The following is a 20,021-nucleotide window of genomic DNA, read 5'->3' as shown; positions in this document are numbered from 1 at the left end:
ACCGCAGTATTCCACCTCTCTGAGAAGAGTAAGGGAAGTTGACTGGAGAGCATCTCCTGTCCACATAGTGCAGTGAAGACACTGGGGTAAGTCGACCTAAGCTATGTTGACTCCAGCTACGTTATTCATATAGCTACAGTAGCATAACTTAGGTCGACTTACCCTGGTTGTGAAAACAAGCCCTAACATGCCTCACAATGGTTTCCCGTATCTCCCCTCCTTTTCAGTATATAGGGGACTGCTGGAAAGGTTAATGAGGAGGCCTATGTTGAAGTGTTTTCAACATGCCAATTACACTCAGCTCTGTTTCCATTTTGTCTGAATTAGAGGGTGCGGAGAAGAGAACGGCCATTCCGGGTCAGACCAGTGGTCCCTCTAGCCCTGTACCTTGTGTTCCAACAGTAGCCAATACCAGGTGCTTCAGAGGGAGTGAACAGAGCAGCCAATCATTGAGTTATCCAATCCCTGCCATCCTGGCAGTCAGAGGTTTAGGGACACCCAGAGCGTGGGGGTTGCATCCCTGACTGTCTTAGCTAAAAGCCATTGATGGGCCTATCCCTCATGAACTTATCTAATTCTTTACTGAACCCACTTATACTTTTGGCCTTCACAACATCCCCTGGCAATGAGTTCCACAGATTGACTGTGCACTGCGTGAAGAAGTACTTCCTTGTATTTGTTTTAAACCTGCTATCTATTAATTTCATTGGGTGACTCCTGGTTCTTGTGTCACGTGACGGGTTACATAACACTTCCTTATTTAGTTTCTCCACATAATTTATGATTTTTATAGATCTCTATCATATCCCCTCTTAGTTGTCTCTTTTCTAGCTAAACCGTACCAGTCTTTTTAATCTCTCCTCATAAAGAAGCTGCTCCAGACCCTTAATTATTTTTGTTGCCTTGCTCCATAATTCCCCCCCAATTCTAGTGTATCTTTTTTTAGGGGGACCAGAAACGCTCACAGTATACAATGTGTGGGCATGCCATGGATTTATATAGTGGTATTATGATATTTTCTGTCTTATCTAGCCCTTTCTAATGATTCCTAAGATTCTGTTAGCTTTTACACTTCAGCTGCATATTGAGCAGATGTTTTCAGAGAACTATCTACAATGACTCCAAGACCTATTTCTTGAATGGCAATAGCTAAAGAGGAGTCTGTCTCAGTGAATAGTAGCTCATTGAGAATGGATGAGAGGGTCACGGCTGTGGCTCAATCCACAGAAGACTGAGGTAACATTGTTAGGTTAAGGAAAGCAACTATAGGACATGGCAAAGTTTGTATTGGCCCCTGTGACTGAAGGTGCGTGTTTGTCATGTGTGATCACAATTTCGGCATCTTGCTAGTTTCTAGCTGATAACATAAGGCAGCCATGACCAAGACAGCTTTTTCCACCTCCATATGATCAGGAGGTTGATGTTCTGTTCTTACACGCAAGGACCACCCTATCATCATCCATGCCTTGGAGATTAGTCTATTGTAATGCACTTTTCAAGGAGCTAAACATTAAATCTATTCAGTAACCGAACTTTTTGTAGAAGACAACTGCCCACTTCCTAAGAGTGTATCCCAAGTGTTACACATCTTGCATGACATTTTTGCCTGTATGTTACTGCTCACACCGTCTCACAGGACAGCGGAATTCTCTTCTATCTGCTGGGCTCCAGCCAGGCAGCAGGGTAATGGCTACAGTTTCAACTCCTAACCACCAGGTCCCCACCATAGCACCTTCTGATCAGGCACCCACTCTGCTATTCTACCCCGCTGTTGGTTCCTAGCCAGAAAGGAGCAGTTGTAGTTGGAATTACGGAAGGAGGTAATCTGTCTGTCTCAGCTTTCCACTGTCGGGGGAAATGAAAAGCCTAAAAGAGAAGCCAGGAGCTGTCTCAGAAGGACAGGATCTAATGGGGAAAAGGAGGGGAAGAAGGTAATGGGAGAACAGGAACAGAATTTGGAAGACTGAATGAGAAAGGGTAAAGAGGAGCAGGAGCAGAACAGGGGAAGGCTCCCTTAACTCTCCCATCAACCCCTTATATCCAGAACACCAATCTCTAGACTTTTCTCACTCACACTAAACACCACCAAAAAGAGAGACAAAAACGTCCCATTAAAAGAAATGCTCTCTCATTCACTCCAGTATTATTCCTCATTAATAGGACTTGAGCCTATTGCTTCAGCTGTTTATTCTGCAAGCATCCTTGCATGCCTCAGTAAGGAATATTACCTTTTGAATGGAGGTTGGATAGTGCACAGCTGGCATGAAGCAAGGGTACATGTCAGTCGCTTCCATGCCTGGGATTAATGGCTTTTAGTACGCCAAATTGGCCTGCTTACAGTATTATGTGCTCTTGCATGTCTATGTGCAGAAGGTGGAGCATTACAGAGATAGGGGAATATTGCAGGAGATCTGACTTTTAATGATGCTCTTTCTCCAGGAAAGATTGACCCTATTACCTAGGCTCACTGGTCCTCTTATTCCCCTCATTATTTTATTATTTTCATTTTAGTCATGTCCCCCTTTTCGATTTTTATTTTTGAATATTCCTACAAGGTCTGTTTTGCATACTGAAAGTGAGAGAGCACTTTGCTTATATTTGGGAAATAAAAATGTGCATGGAAAGAGACTCTTTATGTGGTATTGGATACTTCATGGTGTGGGGAACTTACATCTGACAGTTACACAAACACTTCTACCAGCAGAGCCAGAAATGGAGATGATTCAGGGCCACATTCCATACTCCACATGCTTGTAGCTTTTGGCTTCTCCAGTCCTAAAGGCCACCATGATTATTACAATTCTCAGGCTACAGATAATTCCCTACCTCCATTTTTAATAATTTTGGACGAGGCTCTTATTTTTATTTGTTGGAGGGGGCACTGGGTTAATAGATTTTCCCCATTTTACCTCTGAGAGCATTTTTCTGTGGACTGTAAAATGCAAAAATAAATAAATTTAGGAAGGAACAACATTTTAATTGTCTCTTGGATGAAATATAAGCAGAGCTTTCTTCTGAGAAACTTTGTTGACTGTCCATGTAAAAACTGAGGACATTTTCGGGCAAATCTGGTACAAATATTCTTCAGTGAAAACTGGAGGATCAGGCCATATCTCAAAGTACTTCTCAGTCCCCCATTAAGCAGTGTTCTACTTGAAATACTGACAGGATGGAATACTTCAACATGTAGCTTTCATAATTTCCTTACCATGGAAAAACTCAAAAAAAAAAGACCAACAAAAAATATTTCTGTTGTGAATTGGTTTGCCTTTCTGGCAACAAGTTGGTAAAATATAATACTTGAATTGTTTGCAAACAGTTTAATATCACCTAATTACCTGTGAAAGGAAAATCCATGTGCTATCAGACCCCACTGCAGCTAATTACTTGAAGACAAAATAAAGATTTTAATCAATGTGTTTTTCAACCTGTTACGACTATCAATATTTACTTCAGTTACAGTCCTATGTCTGGGTAGTTGCCGCAAACATTTTGGGTGCACTCAAGAATCCTTGTGACTTGAGAGTGCTTTTGAAAAAGAAAAACTGTCCTAGAACTTGTGCTTTCAATCCACTGAGTGGACTCTGCAGCCTGTTGACTCCCTGGAGCAGCTGATAGTTAAAGGCTTGTTTCCTCTTTCCGAATGATTTCCTGGTTTGCATAACAATTCTAAGCGAAACATGCTCAAGAAATTTTCCAGCACAGAGACAGTTTTACTTCGTGTCAAACACACTGCTGAGATTTCAGAGTTTTAATGCATTATTTTGTTAATAAGAAATATATTACATACACACTAATTTTAAGGTACATTTTTCTATAAATATATAAAAACTAGCTGCTCTCTTTAAACAACAAGGTTGTGACAAATTGATCAAATTCTGAAAATAAAAAATATTGGCCAATGCTCTATGCTTAACTCATGCCATTGTGAATTTGAAAAAAAGGTGTGTGTGTGTGCGGGGGAGAAATGGTTTAATGTTTAATTTCCTGTTACAACACACACACACACACACACACACACACACACACACACACACACGATATAAAATCTTTCAAGAGCAGTTATAAAACATGTATTTGTTAGCCAAGAAACTAGGAAAATATGGAATAAAGCCCAAGCTAACTTCTGCTCCTTCTCCTTTCCCCACAGAATGAAGTAACTGAAAGCTTGTAAGAACATATTTAGAGCTATTCAAGTCTAACCAGTGACTAGATAATTAATGAGGCTGTAATACATATTATGCTTCCCATCCACCAAAATGATCCTTCAGGTAACGACATAGCTGGGCTAAACATTCTGTGTTACTGTATGTATTGTACCCAATGTCAAATAATTAGGATATTGGCTACTGACAAAAGTTTCTCAGAAAACTGAACAGCTAAATTCAAATGAAAAGAAAAGTCAATGTTAATACGCAACACTGTACAGAGAAGCCACCTATCAAACAGCCAGTTCCTAAGAGCAAGGTGCTGAGAGTCCTGAGTGAGTACCACTGATTTCAACATGCATGTAGTACATTAAGGGGGGAATTTTTCAAAGGCACAAAAGGAAGTTAGACACCCAAGTCCTACTGACACGAAGTATAGGGTTGCCAACTTTTTAATGGCACAAAACTGAACATCCCTTCCCCACCCCTTCCCGAGGCCTCACCCTTTCTCCAAGGCCCCACCCCCACTCGCTCCATCCCCTCCTCCCTCTGACGCTCACTTGCCCCCACCATCGCTCAGACTCCCAGCCAATGGGAGCTGTGGGGGTGGCACCCATGGGCGCGAGGGCAGCGCGCGGAGCCTCCCTAGCTGCCCATGCTGTTGGATCATATTAAAGAAGTTCTGTATTAAAATCACAAATGAGTTTGATTCCCCATAGTTTAAATTCCAGGGTATTACTAATTAAGAGGTCTCTTGGTTTTTGGTACTGTTTCTCTCCCTCTATGTGTGAAACTTGCAAGCTGCTAATTGTGTTAGTACATTCTAAGACAGAGTCCGTTCTCAAAGCAATTCACACAGAGAGAGACTCAAAGCAATACTCTGTAACAACAGAAACAGCACCCAGAGACTCCCCGCCCTTTTGTTGTATTGATATTGTGATTAAAATAGAGATAGAGGATGTATGTGGATGGATGCTTGGTGTGGATAATAACTGAATGATCAGGGAGGTGCCAGCCTAAGAATCCAGTGTCCATAGGCTGAAGAAGGCGTCAAGTGGAAATAACCAGAGGACCCCCGGAGAGCAGACTGGAATCCACCCAACAGCCTCAAGAATGGGAGAACCAAAGAACAAGATAACTTCTGGCAGCACGGAGCCGTCAGGAATGTGCTATCTGCTGATTGATTCAGCAACAGCATGATGAAGCAATTCCCATAGACTGGCATAGGAAGAAACTCCTATAAAAATGGACTCTAGAAAGTGAGAACTTTGGGGGTCCAATTCTGCAAACCAACTTCCAGGAGCATCAGATGAGCGTCTGACAAGGCCCTGCTCCCTCCTCATGTCCAGGCCACATGGCTTGGCATGAACAACTCTAAGGCTGGTAACTATGATAACAACCTTGCAGAACCTGTGTGTGTGTGTTTGTATGAATGAATGTGTGAATAAATATGAGATTTATATAATGGAACATTATAGCTATAACTAACTGCTTACTATGATTCTTTCTGTATTCACAATAAATGTGGGATTTTGCCTTTTCCTCTTTAATAAGATCCTGCTGGTTTTTAATTTATTGGTATAACAATGCATATAAGGGCCGCAAGGACCTGGTGGCCGCTTCTGGGAGCCACGCAGAGCTAGCACAGGTAGGAAGTCTGCCTGAGCCCTGGGCCCCCCCTGTGCTGCTGATCGAACTTTTAATGGCCTAGTCAGCGATGCTGACCGGAGCTGCCAGGGTCCCTTTTCAAATGGGTGTTCCAATTGAAAACCGGACACCTGGCAACCCTAACTAGGTAGGAGTTAGGTACCTAATTATTCTTTCAGGCTTTAAAAAATGTCCCCCAAACACATTTTAGGATCATCTGACAAAGCCCTACATCACAGTATCGTGACATCTGAGTCACGACAACACAGAACCCATCCCCATCCACTGCGATGGCATGTTACTAGGTTATCATGCTGCATCAAATCATTACCACAACACAACCCACAGGCCTCAGAAGGGATCACAGCAAGCACTGAACTACCATGTTACACATAGCAATATTCAAGCTCTAAAATGTCAGCCTTTTTCTTATTTCAAAACACCCAAATCAGGAGGGAATATGGGCTGTTTCTTTAGCTAAATGGCAAGGTTAGACAATCTGCCCCGCCTTGTATTTAGCTCACACTCTGGTTATCTTTCCCAGGCCTGAGGAAGAGCTCTGTGAAGCTCAGAAGCTTCTCTCTTCCACCAACAGAAGATGGTCCAATAAAAGACATCACCTCACACACCTTATCTCTTTCAGATTATCATTATTTTGTTACCAATACCACTGTTTTAAGGGCCTAATCCTGTTCCCAATGAAGTCAACAAGAAAACTCCCATCAACTGCACTAGGATCAGGATCAGCTCCTTAATGTGAGCTCCTGCCACTGTGTGGTGGGAATTCATGGGTCTAAACAGAGTTTGCATTCAAAATGGTGGCAGTGGCAGCCTCAAACATGCTCAGCAGCCATTCAAGTTGTGTAAAAATATTTAAATTGAAGATTAATTTATAATTGGAGAAACTGTTTACAATGTCTTTTAGTTTGTCAGCATATTCTTCAGTCAGCAATGTATTAACCTTTTCTAGTATATGCCTCTAGTTTCATACGTCTTTAAAAAAAAAGAAAGAAGAAAGAAGCAGAGCTTCCCCATCTCACCAATGAGCTGAAAAGTACTGCAACACGCTGAGTCTCTTGCGGACATTTCTCAGAGCCAGCTGTCTGACACAGTTGTGCTGAGCTTGTTTATTAAACTTGCACGTACAGCTATAGTAAGCATCTCTGTTTTTTAACTACCAAATTCACCAAGGCAGGAAGGCAGCGTAATGACAGTGTATCGATAAGTCTCATACTAGTACATAACCTTCAAGTCTTAATTTTCTTCACTTTAATGTTAACTGGGCTTTGTGTCTTGATCTCATGCTTCTTCATGTGGAGGAATAATTAACTAACTACACTGAGGGAGAGGGGAAGGGACTAGAGTGGAGCAGGCTGCAATACAAACTGAGCACTTACTTGCCTTTTTAGAACTGCACATGCCACCAAACCAGAAGATTTCAAGAAAATGGCCAGGTTTTGAGCTAAATGCCAGGACATGCAGGATACCGTATATACCATACTGCACTATATGATATTGCTGCACACTGCATGTCCAGCAAGATTTCTTGCTTCTCGGCAGCACAGAGCAGGATGCAAATATTTACTGCCACTGAACAGCAAGGTATTAAAGATTCAAGTACAGTAGCAGTATTCTGCAGTTCACTGAGTGACCTGAGCCTTTAATCCAGATGAATTTAACATTAGAGTGCATTAGCTCTTCTCATAAAAGATTTGCTTTAATTTTAGTTCCCTCTCCATTTATCTTATGGTTGCATAATCTTCAGCAGAGGTCATACAGATCTCCCCAAAGAAATGGGAACGGCCTTTTTTTTTAAAGGGCGGGGAGAGGAGGGGACAGGAATGGGACTTTAGGCAATTATTCCCCAGTTTCAAATATGTACAAGAATATTCCCTACTCCTTTCCATGTCTCAAATGACAAAAAGAAAAAAAACAGAAATGTGAAATGGAAAATTACTGTAGACTCACACAAGATATACAGAAACACCCATCTGCTGCCAAGATAGACAATATAATTAAAATCTTACCATCATCAAGCTCAAGACAGAGATTATATACAGCCAGAGGCCGCTTATTACGCTGCCCTTGTCTTCTTGATTGCCTTGGTGGGACATTTGGAGGAGATATTGACATAGAGAGTGGCTCAGGGAAAGTAGCATCAGGCAGGGTTCTGAAAATCTGCAATCAAGAACACAAGAGGTATTAATTATTTACAGCAACCTGTGCAATGCAACTATAAACCATTATCAAACAACATTTGTTCTGGATTTCATTCAAAGCAGAGAGGAGCCAAAAATCCATTCCTTCAAGTTTTGGGAGTGTGTCATGGGTCCTTAATGAGTGCTTTTTAAATAAATACATACATACAAAATAAAAATAAGCAAAAGCACTGTCTACACATTAACCAGACAGCAAATCAGTTAATCCAAAGAATAAATATGTGCAGCCATGCTTGCCAGCTAGGGGAAAACAATGAATTAACTCTACGAACCACTAACCAGAAAAGTAAATTTCCACAATTTCACTTAGGGCCTGTAATTTTGCCATAATACCCATATTAATTTTCAAAATTTACGACAGTCATATTATCATATTAATCCCTAAAAAAATAGCATGCTCTTGGAGGGTGTGTGTGTGGTGGAGTTGCTGTGAGGGCGGCAGGAGAAGCATATTGTATAGAACGTTTTCAATTAGCCATTAAACAATGAGTCGTTAGGCGTACTTTTACTAACCATGATGATACTCACAAAGACACACACAAGAGATTGCATTTCCTTTAGTCATTTTATTTTTTGATTCATTACCTCTAGAACATCAATATCCAACATAAAGCATCATATCATTTCTCTCTGGGTAAAGCAGCAATGCACATATGTTCAAGTTTCCTGCATTTTTTACTAGTCCATGATGCTGATTTACTTATAAAAGCTGATCAATATGCCTATACAGCACTTAATAGCAGCCCTTTACATTTGATCATGGCAAATTCATGTGAGCAAGTTAGCATACTATAGATTTCTCTGAAGACAACAGCTATGAGACAGTAAATATGCACATAGCTTTACAAAAATGAAGTATTGTGTTTCCATTACACCATACAGCAGCACAGCATAATGGTATAACAAGAAACAACATAATTAAATAGTGTACAGTGTTTCTGTGTACTGGAGTTATACAGAGACAAACATTTTGTATATTACCGCAAGAGGTTATAAAGAGGGAGTTTGTAATAAGCCTTCAGAGAAAAAAAACTTTTACAAAGCAGAAATTTAAGAAGTTGTAAACAAACAGACTCCCGGGTACACATTTCTGGATTATTACAACATGCCCCAGGTGTGCATAAGGCATGAGGCTAAAAGCCAAGTGACTAAATACTTGAGAAGTGCAGTGGTCACTCAGATAAACCACTCAGAGCACCATGTTGTTTGAATTAAAAGAAACTCTTACATGGCTGGCCTGGTTACCCTGAGTATCGCATGTATATGAATTAGATTGTACAAAAAGGATCTTCAAGGCAAGAGCCCACATTTACACTGACTTCTCTCTGGGATCAATTTAGGTTTATCTACTGCCAAGGAGAGGTGGCTGCAATGGTGCAAAATGGTCAGAACCACCCTTCTGACTTGGAAGGGAGCATAGGGCATCCAAGGGAAAGCGATGTTGGAAACACTGTCTGACTTCTCTGAGATGCAACATGACATAATTTAAACCTCCCCATGCCAGCTTTAGAGAATCTGTCTCTTCTTTTACATACATATACATACATATTGACTGTCTGAGAGAATAAAAACACTGCATACAATTGCAATTACAGCTCTATAAATGCACAACATAATTTACATGTAGAAAAGAAAACTATCCAAGTATTCCCTCTATACATTGTTCCTCGTGTAGATGCACTATAACTTGTGGAGCCACTCACAAAGTTCTAACTGTGCTCAGAGTTCTAAAGCCATTTCTTAAAACATGATGCAATGCATAATATAATAAAATATAATGTGTTCACACAAGGCATTTGGCTAATAGTACCATACTGCCCTCTTATGTGTAAATACAACAAAGCTGAATTCAACAAGTTTATGGATAAATATTTGCTTCTGAAAAATTAAAGAGAATGCTTCTAATGCCATTATTTCCATGGGTTGATTGTTGCATTTGTGCTCTCTGGTAAACAGTGAGCCACCTAGAAATTTTTTAAAGGATTCAGTGTCTTACATACTACATTACATTCCACCAGTGCATGTTTGTTTAGCCCTATCTACACCTCTCAGTTCAAAATTGATGCCCTAGGTGTGAAGAGAAGGCCTTCTCTAGGAGTGCTGCAAGAGATCAACTTGCCTGTATATATTAGGTTGACTTTGCAAGAGTTGTACTAAATTTCCTCGGTTCTCTATTTTGATCCTCCACAAATATTTCAGTATGTCCCTGTAAAATTACTGGACTAAGAAGTCAAATAAGTCAAAAAATCAAAACAGAAACTATAAGCAAACTATTTAAAAAAAAAACATTCAGTGAAACACTGAGCTAAACACATGCAGTATGTTAATGAAGTGGATACAGGAAGTGAACCCATCCATAACTACTGCTGTAATTAGCAGCATAATGGAAAAAAATTGTTTTAGAACTGGGGAAGCGGAGCAACACATGAAGTGGTCACATTGTGACTCTCTGCTGCAAACTGTCATGTTGTGATCCCCATCAATACTGTTTACTAAACAACTGCCCCTGACATGTGCATGTGCACACAAAATAAACAAGACAGATACCAACTCAAGTTCTTTACTTCTAGGATCCCTGAAAAACTCAATTTCATCCTCTGGCTGGAATCAGCAATACTAAATGTTAACTCCTTCATGAAGGTGTCATCATCTTCCTTATGGCATAGGAAAGTGCTATACACTAAATAACTTGTTTTAAAATTACTTAGCTAGTGAAGTGGCAAAATTATGCACTGCTGCTTCATAATGGCATCATGCAACTTAAGTAACCATCTCAAAGCCAGCTCAAGCAAATCTGGTCTCACTTATGAAGGCATACAGTTGGGCATCAAGCCACAACCCCGTCTCTTCCTTCATCCACCTCCCCAAGCTGCTCAGGCCAGGTCGGATGGGAGGTTTTATTTCTGGGGTATGGAAGGTCAATAGGGAACGTTTCCAGAAATGGTGTATTTTTAATCTAGGGAACACAAATTACTTCTAGAGAGCTCTTGGACAGCACAATTCAGCTTGTACCCCCTACACTCAGGAATTACAGCATGAGTACAAGTAACACAATTTCAATGTTTCTGTGGTCTTATGCAATATGGTGTTTTCTGCCAAATTTCAGTCACCTCCATCCTCACTGCTGAGGAAGAGGGCTTTAGAAATTTCCAGGAGTTCTCCAATCTACAAAAAAAAAGCTAGTTGCATAGAGAGTGGAAAAATTCAAACTCCTGACCATCAGCAACATACCACTCATAGCAATTCACACTTAACCATGGGCCCAATCCTCCAGACACTCCTGTGCTCAGTGCTTTTTGGTGTGAATAGTTCTGCAGGACTCTATTTGTCAAAAGTCACAGCATTAAGTTTTGCAGTATCAGGCTCTCTCTCTCTATATATATATATATGCTAAAATGTTACTGTATGTATGTTAGGGACTACTTAGTATAAGATCAGCACAAAACTAAGTTCTGTCATAATGTACTGCACTAGAACATATGTTTTGGGGTCCATCTTTCCTCTTTTCATGTAGGCCAACTAGTCAAGCTTTTTTTTAGTCGTTTCCTCTTTTTATTAGACAAATGTGATATATAATGTAGCCCTTCATAACTAGATCTGTCTTTCCTACAATAGCAATCTGTCTCTGCAGGCCAAAGTTGCAGCTCACACCACACTTTCTCAGAGTCAGTGTTTGAGAAACAAGCAGAAGGGCCAAACTCTACCATCGAAGGTGCACATGTGGCTGCATTGACATCCCTTTTCTCACTTTCCCCAAGTTCCTGTAACTGACTTCATCTTTCCTTGTATGCAGTGTTGGTGTAGCCATGTCGGTTCCAGGATATTAGAGAGACAAGGTTGGTCAGGTAATATCTACCACTAACAATCTTGGATACATACCACAACTAACAAATCAGTCTTGATAACTACAGTGCTAAGACCGTTCCTGTACTGCAGTTATTCAGCTTGTTAACCATAGATCCCATAAGGTTTCTAGATGCATTTAGTAGAGTAATAAGCCAAATTCAGCATGTTCCTTCAACTGTATTCCGCTAGTACAGTGGTCTCCAACCTTTTTATGCCCAAGATCACTTTTTGAATTTAAGGGCAACCTAGGATCTCCCCCCACACCCTGTTCCCCAAAGCCCTACCCCCCCATTCTTCCCCCCATCACTCGCTCTCCTCCACCCTCACTCACTTTCACTGGGCTGGGGAAGAGGGTTGGGAGGGGGTTCGGGCTCTGGGCTGGGGCTGAGGGGTTTGCAGTGTGGGAGGGGGCTCCAGGCTGAGCCTGGGGCAGGAGGTGAGGTGCAGGAGGGGGTGAAGGGTGCAAGCTCTGGAAAGGAGTTTCTGTTGGGGGTGCTCCAGGCTGGGGCAGAGTGTTGGGGTGCAGGAGGTGGTATGGGTTCTGGGAGGGAGTTTGGGTGCAGGAGGAGGCTTTGGGTTGTGGCAGTATTGGGGTGCAGGAGGGGGGTCTGGGCTGGGGCAGCGGGTTGGGGTGCAGGCTCCGGCCGGGAGGTGCTTACCTCAGAAGGCTCCCGGTTGAAGGCACAGCAGGGCTAAGGCAGGCTCCCTGCCTGCCCCGGCCCCTCGCCACTCTCAGAAGGGGCCAACGTGCCCCTCCGGCCCCTGGTGGGGGCACATGGCTCCACACACTGCTCTCTCTGCAGGCACTGCCCCTGCAGCTCCCATTGGCTGGGAATGGGGAACTGTGGCCGATGGGAGCTGCAGGAACAGTGCTTGCAGGCAGGAGTAGCATGCAGAAAACCCGGCGTGCCCCTCCCCCGCCCTGGGGGTGTGCTGGCCACTTCTGGGAGTGGCATGGCACCACGGCAGGCAGGGAGCCTGCTTTAGCGGCAGCCCCGCTGCACCACCAGAGATCATGATCGACTGGGAGATTCTCCAGGATCGAGCAGTCGATCATGATGGACCAGTTGGTGACCACTGCGCTAACAGAGATGCCACATGGCAATAGACAAAAACATTTTGTTGCACTCCCCAAACTGAACAACAGATGGTGTTAGAGATGATATGAGATTAATGCTAACTCCTCTCTAATTCATTCTGTTTCCAGATTCCCAACTGTTACTAGAGTGCTTGCTTCTGGGTCCCACAAAACCTACAGCCAAGGAAGCCCCTAATTCAGCTGGGGTAATTCACAATTTTTGAATCAGGCATGAATTATATATGGAACTGCTGCTATACTAGGACACCGATCTAGTCAATCTAGTCTCTCTGGTCTCAGGCAAAGATAATTAAATGAACTTTAGTATGTTTACCAGGAGCCATTCTAGCAAAAGACCTGGACATCACACCATCTTTCCTATTTGGCCCACTGCGGCAGTGACGATTTCACCCAAAATCAGTGGAATGGAAACAGTAAGTAGAAAAGCTGGGTGACATAAGAGAGAATATGGGGGAATCTGGCTGTAAGATTGTGGAGGAGGAGAATCTTAAAGAAAATCTCTAAGACCTTAAAGTTGTCCCTGGCTTTTGTCATGAGGCAAAAACCCACCCATTTTCATAGTATTTGCTACATGGAATACCCACCCATTTTCACAGTATTCGCTACAAGGAAGCAATTAATTCAGCCCTGTGTGTACAAGTAAGAATCACAATACTGTAATTTGACATCTAATCCCATGTACAGGATGCCGGAACAATATGGTCACTTGGGGTCCTGGACTGGTGGCTCTCTGACACCAGAATAATGATTTCTGTTACAGTATTATATTTGGAGCTCCTCAAGACATTCAGTGCAACGAAACAAGTCTGTATTTGGTAATTTCCCTTCAGTACACGGGTGCACTACAATTGGTAAATAAAAGAAAAAAAGACACACATTCATTTCAAGTGATCTTTATTGAACAATAGTTCTCCGTCTGGGTCAAGTGTACTGCTCTGCCCATGTGCCCTACATGCCAACTGCTCCTTCCTGCCTTTCCAATGTATGGTGGCCTAAGGATATGTTACACAGTAACAGGGCCGGCTCTATGTTTTTTACCGCCCCAAGCAGCAAAAACCCCCAAAAACCCGCTGAATACGCCGCTGCGGGAGAGAACAGGAACATTGGAGGGAGCTGCTGCCGAATTGCTGCCGACGGCGAGACCCGAGTCATAAGAGTCGCCACTGAATTGCCAACGCGAGAAACAATGGAGAGGGGCTGCCGCCGAATTGCCGCCAGGGCTGCTACCGGAGTGCCGCCCCAAGAACAGCTGGAGTGCCGCCCCTGGCACCAGCTTGCTTAGCTGGTGCCTAGAGCCGGCCCTGCACAGTAAATAGTACTCGAGGGTAACCTCATCACCCCCACAAATTCTTCTTTGCTGGTTTGGCTTTTCTTGGACATGGTGATAAGAGAACTGGGTTTATACTCAGCAACCTGTACAAAAACAAAAAACACTTACTAGAAACATACCAATGCTCAGGATAAAAGGCAAATTACATTACTGGTTCACAATATGAACTTACTCTGCTGGAATCTACACCCAGTTTATCCCTTGAGGCAATGAAGACGGTGGATCATTTTTCTGCAATGTAAAGCAACAAAGCATGCATGATAAGTCAATGCTTTAGTGTAGACAGAGAAGCAAAAGCACGTTAGGACGTGCAAGGTGAAATATATGGAGTATAATGCTATGTACCTCTGATAAATTAATCCATGGAAAGGAGAACTCAAGCTTCAAAGTAATCTTCTAGACACAATCATGGTTCATAATTCTAACAATGAGAAAAAATTAAGTATCATATCAAATTCTAAACATTATTTATTAGCTAAAAACATTGCTATGGAAATTATAGTACTATATAACTAATGTAAAAGATTAACATTTAGCAGGACAGGCCAAAAATGTTATTTTAAAATCACATCTCTTCACCAAAATTATTGCTCTAGTAGATTGCTAAAACTAAACATTTAAAACAATTTTTTCATAATACTTTTTATTTTTTGCATTTCATTCAATCTGGAGGACAACAGTTCAGTTTCACTTTTGTCTTTACCCCAGAATTGAGATTGTTTCACTTTCTGGTTCTTATTTCCAGAATTTGATGTGTGTTATGAACACTATAGGGAAATATTTGTATTCAAACCAAAACTTTTTTTATTTTAATATGGTTTTAATTTGGGTTAAAAGGGTTCTATTAATATTAAATCTGTACAACTTTAAAAAAAAAAGAGGTTTTTTACCAAAACCTGAATTATGTGACTGTCCAATAAAATTTAGCAACAATTTAATTGCAATTGTAAAGTTGCTTACCTCCCCAGGGTCACCCCTCTGCTGGTCCAGATACAGGTAGCCAGCTTCGCTAACATACAGTCCAGCAGAAATAGGTCATGTGACTTTCCATACACTGGCTTCCATGGGATTGCGCAGGATGCAAAGGTGCACCTCTGGACTTCGAATATTGCAACCATTGTATGTGATTATACAGTATCCATAATTCTTAAGTCTGAAAAAAATTTCTGATCAATGCAACCAAGTGGAGTGCCTGAAGAGTCAATAGGTAAAAAGTCATAACTAGAGTGAAACCGGAACCATCATTGGCCGATGTAGCTTATAGGTATAAGTATTTACTAGGTAATGCATAGGTATAAGTAAAGGCAGTAATGCAGTGAGTCTCAAGGCTTGTAAGACTCTAGCCTAGCTCAGAGGTGGGCAAACTATGGCCCACGGGCCACTTCCAGCCCACGGGACCCTCCTGCCTGGACCCTGAGCTCCTGGTCTGGGAGGCTAGCCCCATCCCCTCCCCCGCTGTTCCCCACCCCGACAGCCTCAACTCACTGCGCCGCCAGCACAATGCTCTGAGCAGCGGGGCTGCAAGCTCCTGCTGGGCAGTGCAGCTGCAGAGCCGCAGCCTGACCCGGTGCTCTGTGCTGCGCGGTGATGTGGCTGGGTCAGGCAGGCAGCAGGGCTGCCTGTCCTGGTGCGCTGGGTGGCGCGGCTGTACCACCGCCAGCCACCAGTGCTCCAGGCAGCACGGTAAGGGAGCAGGGAGCAGCAGGGTTGGCTAGAGGGCAAGGGATTTTGGGGTGGTGGTCAGTGGGTGGGGGGAGTGGATGGGGTCAGGGCCATGAGAGGGCAGGGAACAGGGGGGTTGAATGGGGGCAGAGGTCACGGGGGAGGGGGCAACCAGGAAGGAGAGAGGGGGTTGGATGGGGCGGAAGGGGGCAGTTAGGGGTGCGGTTCCGGGGGCAGTCAGGGGACGGGGGAGTGGATGGGGCAGGAGTCCCAGGGGGGCTGTCATGGGGCGAGAATCAGGAGGGGTCACACTGGCGGCAGGGACCGGGCCACGCCTGGCTGTTTGGGGAGGCACAGCCTCCCCTAACCGGCCCTCCATACAATTTCGGAAAGCTGATGTGGCCCTTAGGCCAAAAAGTTTGCCCGCCCCTGGCCTAGCTAAACTAATCAAGGCATAAGGCCCAAAAAAGTCCTAGCATAAGTAGCTAACCAAGAGTAACCCTAGATCATAAGATATAACATAGAATGCTGAATGACAAAACTGCTGGCAGGTAACTACAAGATGCTAGTTTATACCAATTTGGAATATTCCAAGTTAGTGACATCAGCTGATGTCTGATCACCAGTGTGCCATGGTAACTAACAAATGTATATACTAATAAGATTGAGGTACAAGGATTAATAACGTACGGGAGAAGGGCACCCCAACATGAGTTAGGGAGAGGAACTATAAAGAAAAGGGAGTGAAACTCCTACTGAATATGCATTAGGTTTAGTGGTGTTAAAATAACACATTATAAAACTTATATCCTGGCCTTTGTGTCTTTGGAGATGCCAGGAGGACAACCACTGGTGGTGCTGATAAGGAAGGACATGAGGAGGAGGAAGATTATGACTTAACATTTTAGGTTGTTCTGCAAGGGATGGTGAGAGTATATGGATGTTCAGGTGTATTGTATTATCTCTTTTTACCTTGCTGGGTTAGAATGTTTGTAACTTTGCTAACTGTATTCATAAAACTATTATAAATAGTTGTAAGTGTTGCAATAATGCACATCCCAACTAAACAGTAATTTTAATAATATTGGGCCAGATCTTGGGACAAGCACCTATCAAGCCTCAGAATGCTAAATGAGAATTCTTAAGCAAGCAATATAATAATCAATATATAATCAATAAATCAGACAACACTGAGAGCACTGTATTTCAAGGACTGCCCATGGAGCTCTAAAAGGAAGTCCCACACATCTTTATCTTCACTACAAAGACGCAGTTTAAAGAGAATCTGTCCCAGCAGCCTGGCCACTCATATTCAGATGAAGTGCTGCTTGCTGGGACCTGTGGAGTCCATGGGTCTCAACACCATACTAAAAATGGAACATCTGCTGTCAGCTCCTCTTAATACAATGTCCTTGAGCTCCTGACAAGTTGCCAAAAAAGCTATCAGTTGGGCAAAATTTCAGTGCCACATGATGGTGTCTGTATACTCTTACACCATTCAATTGGCCTGCCTTTCTCCTTAAACTATGTGGCTCATATTTGTACTATAATGCAGAAACTATACATAGACTCTAAAACAAGAGATTGCTGTCTAACAGGCCAGCTGTGAAAAGGGGGAGGGGAGAAACAAGGTTAAAGCTTATGTCCTCTGATCACTTGCAAGTTATGAGTTTGCTGACTCAGCCTTTTCTAAAAGTAGGATTCGTAGTGCAAAAACTGCAGCTTCTTCTGTATCCTAATCTTGTTCCACATTTTAACAATTCATGACATGAATGCTCCTTATAGCAATGAACAGACTGCACTGAACTACTAAATTTTGTTGCTATTCTTTGAAGGGTGGAGGAGACAGAGTTAGCAACTGATATGCCAGGATTGAAATAGCCACACATCTGTCCATAGTGTGAGCAGAAATCCACCTTCTCATTACTGTACTTTACTACTAGAATGAGAATTAAATGAGAATCAATGCATCAATGAGAATAAAAAAAAAAAAAGGAAGGGGTCTCTCTTTAAATCACAGCCACGTAGAGCAGGCTCTACATGTCTTGTTTAGTTATGAGAGATTTAAAGGAACAATTAATGCCTTTAAACAAGAGGGTGATTTACTCAACATAATCCTATTTCACAGCTTTCCCAAATAAAACATACATATAGTTACTAAAAGAGCAAATAAAGAATTCCGGAAGAGAATGTGAATGTCTCTTTCTTGGCAAAGGGAATAAGAGGCAGCTGCAAAGATAAAAGGGAATGTTGTAAAACTCAGCTAGGGTGTAGCCAAAGAATAGCTTCACCAAACCTAACAAGGCAATTCCCCCATTTTATCTTTAGCGATGAGAGAGAAATATAGATAAATAGATCTCCAAAATGAAACACGGGCATCTGTGAAAAATTATACATGGAGAATACAGGCAACATTCAATCTATCCATCAAAGATTTAGTTGTATGAAACACGGGAATGAAATGGTTTGAAGTATGATCTTTGAGAGTGGAATTATATGTAACAGGTCTTGACTAGCATAGTAAGAATCCTGCTACTATTTTTCCTTCCATGAAACAATAAGGATTCGTATCTTTAATTCAGTTTGTAGTGTGCAACTACAGAACTCCTTAACAAACATACATATCTTGTGCTCCCCAGTCTATTGGTTATACCCATCTCTTGTAATTTGTTTTACACTTAGCTCGAAAGTACTTTGGGGCAGGGACTATGTTTTAATTATGTTCTGTATAGCACCTACCGCAATAAGGCCTTGATCTTGACTGATGACAGATGGGATGACCACAATACAAATACAGGTTTCAGAGTGACAGCTGTGTTAGTCTGTATTCGCAAAAAGAAAAGGAGTACTTGTGGCACCTTAGAGACTAACCAATTTATTTGAGCATAAGCTTTCGTGAGCTACATCTGAGGAAGTGAGCTGTAGCTCACGAAAGCTTATGCTCAAATAAATTGGTTAGTCTCTACGGTGCCACAAATCCTCCTTTTGCTTTTCACAATACAAATAAACAACTGTTGTGACCAAAGCAATACATATTGACTGTGCTAGGTGGGAAATGCTGCTAAAATGGATTATACACGATTCTAAAGACAACTTCAATAAAGCAAAGGTGGGTTAGAATTCATGAAGAACGTAGGCAGAAACACTGGGACAAATTAGGTACTCACACCCATTTGGCTGAGGGCTGGTCTTCACTGTGGGGAAAATCAACGCTGCTCCAATCGATACAACAGGGGTCGATTTAGTTGGTCTAGTGAAGACCCGCTAAAATGGACCGCAAAGTGCTCTCCGATCAACCCCGGTGCTCCAGCTCCCTGAGAAGAGTAAGCTAAGCCAATTGGAGAGCGTCTCCCGTTGACGCAGCACAGGGAATACACTGGGTAAATCGACCTAAGCTACGCTGACTCCAGCTGTGTTATTCATGTAGCCGGAGTAGCATAATTTAGGTCGACTTAGCCCAGTAGTGAAGACAAGTCCTGAGACTGGACAGCTTGTAATTTAGATCAGTTTAGACAACAAACAACAACAAGATGGAATCTTGTAAATTCTGCACTTTGTTTATGAAGGGAAGCTGCAGCAGAGGATAAGTCAAGGGAATGCTCAGTCTATGGAAGGGTTTAACTTTTTTCACATCTTCAAGAATGCTGTGATTACATTTTCTCATAGAGCATTTTCTGTCAAATTTCCTGACTTGGTATTTCCTTTTATTACCAAATACATTTGGCAGCATTCCTTCTGGAGCCCTCCAAAGTGATCTCCTTAGGCTAAACACATGCAAGTCAGTACCTCAACAAGCCTTGCCATCTAGCCCCACAGAGAGTATTAGTCATTTGAATTCCACTTACTAGTCTCATTTCTGTTTGCCTGCCTAGGAATTTTGTCAATGCTGCATTTTGTTCAAAAAGAACAGAAATCTACTCCATTTGGAAATTTTATATGGAGTTGAAAGAAGTATTCCACAGTAATCTAATGTATGTGAAAACACAGAAAGAAGAATTGTCCACTTACATCCATGCTGCATGGACCATACACACATGCATTGCATGCATTTGTAGTCAATGTTTTGACAA

At 42.2% G+C, this 20,021-nt stretch overlaps 1 protein-coding gene across 9 annotated transcripts in view; it reads right to left on the bottom strand.

The window, feature by feature from the left end:
- Window positions 1-20,021, bottom strand: part of ARHGAP10 (Rho GTPase activating protein 10) — a 266,272-nt gene that overhangs the window by 60,946 nt on the left and 185,305 nt on the right. For 8 of the 9 annotated variants that reach the window (XR_012158591.1, XR_012158590.1, XM_073341321.1 and 5 more), the window contains one exon: window positions 7,823-7,973. Coding sequence is in view for 6 of the 9 variants with exons in the window: in XM_073341321.1 (XP_073197422.1) it covers window positions 7,823-7,973 (151 nt within the window). In the remaining 3 variants the exon portion in view is untranslated. Of the gene's footprint in view, window positions 1-7,822; window positions 7,974-14,634; window positions 14,711-15,249; window positions 15,443-20,021 lie in introns of those variants that run through there. The other variant, XR_012158592.1, reaches the window with a different exon arrangement.

This window comes from Lepidochelys kempii, chromosome 4, assembly GCF_965140265.1.
Source record: "Lepidochelys kempii isolate rLepKem1 chromosome 4, rLepKem1.hap2, whole genome shotgun sequence".
Classification (NCBI taxonomy): Eukaryota; Metazoa; Chordata; order Testudines; family Cheloniidae; genus Lepidochelys; species Lepidochelys kempii.
Note: the sequence above shows the minus strand (reverse complement) of the source record. Positions and strands in the feature narration are given on the sequence as shown.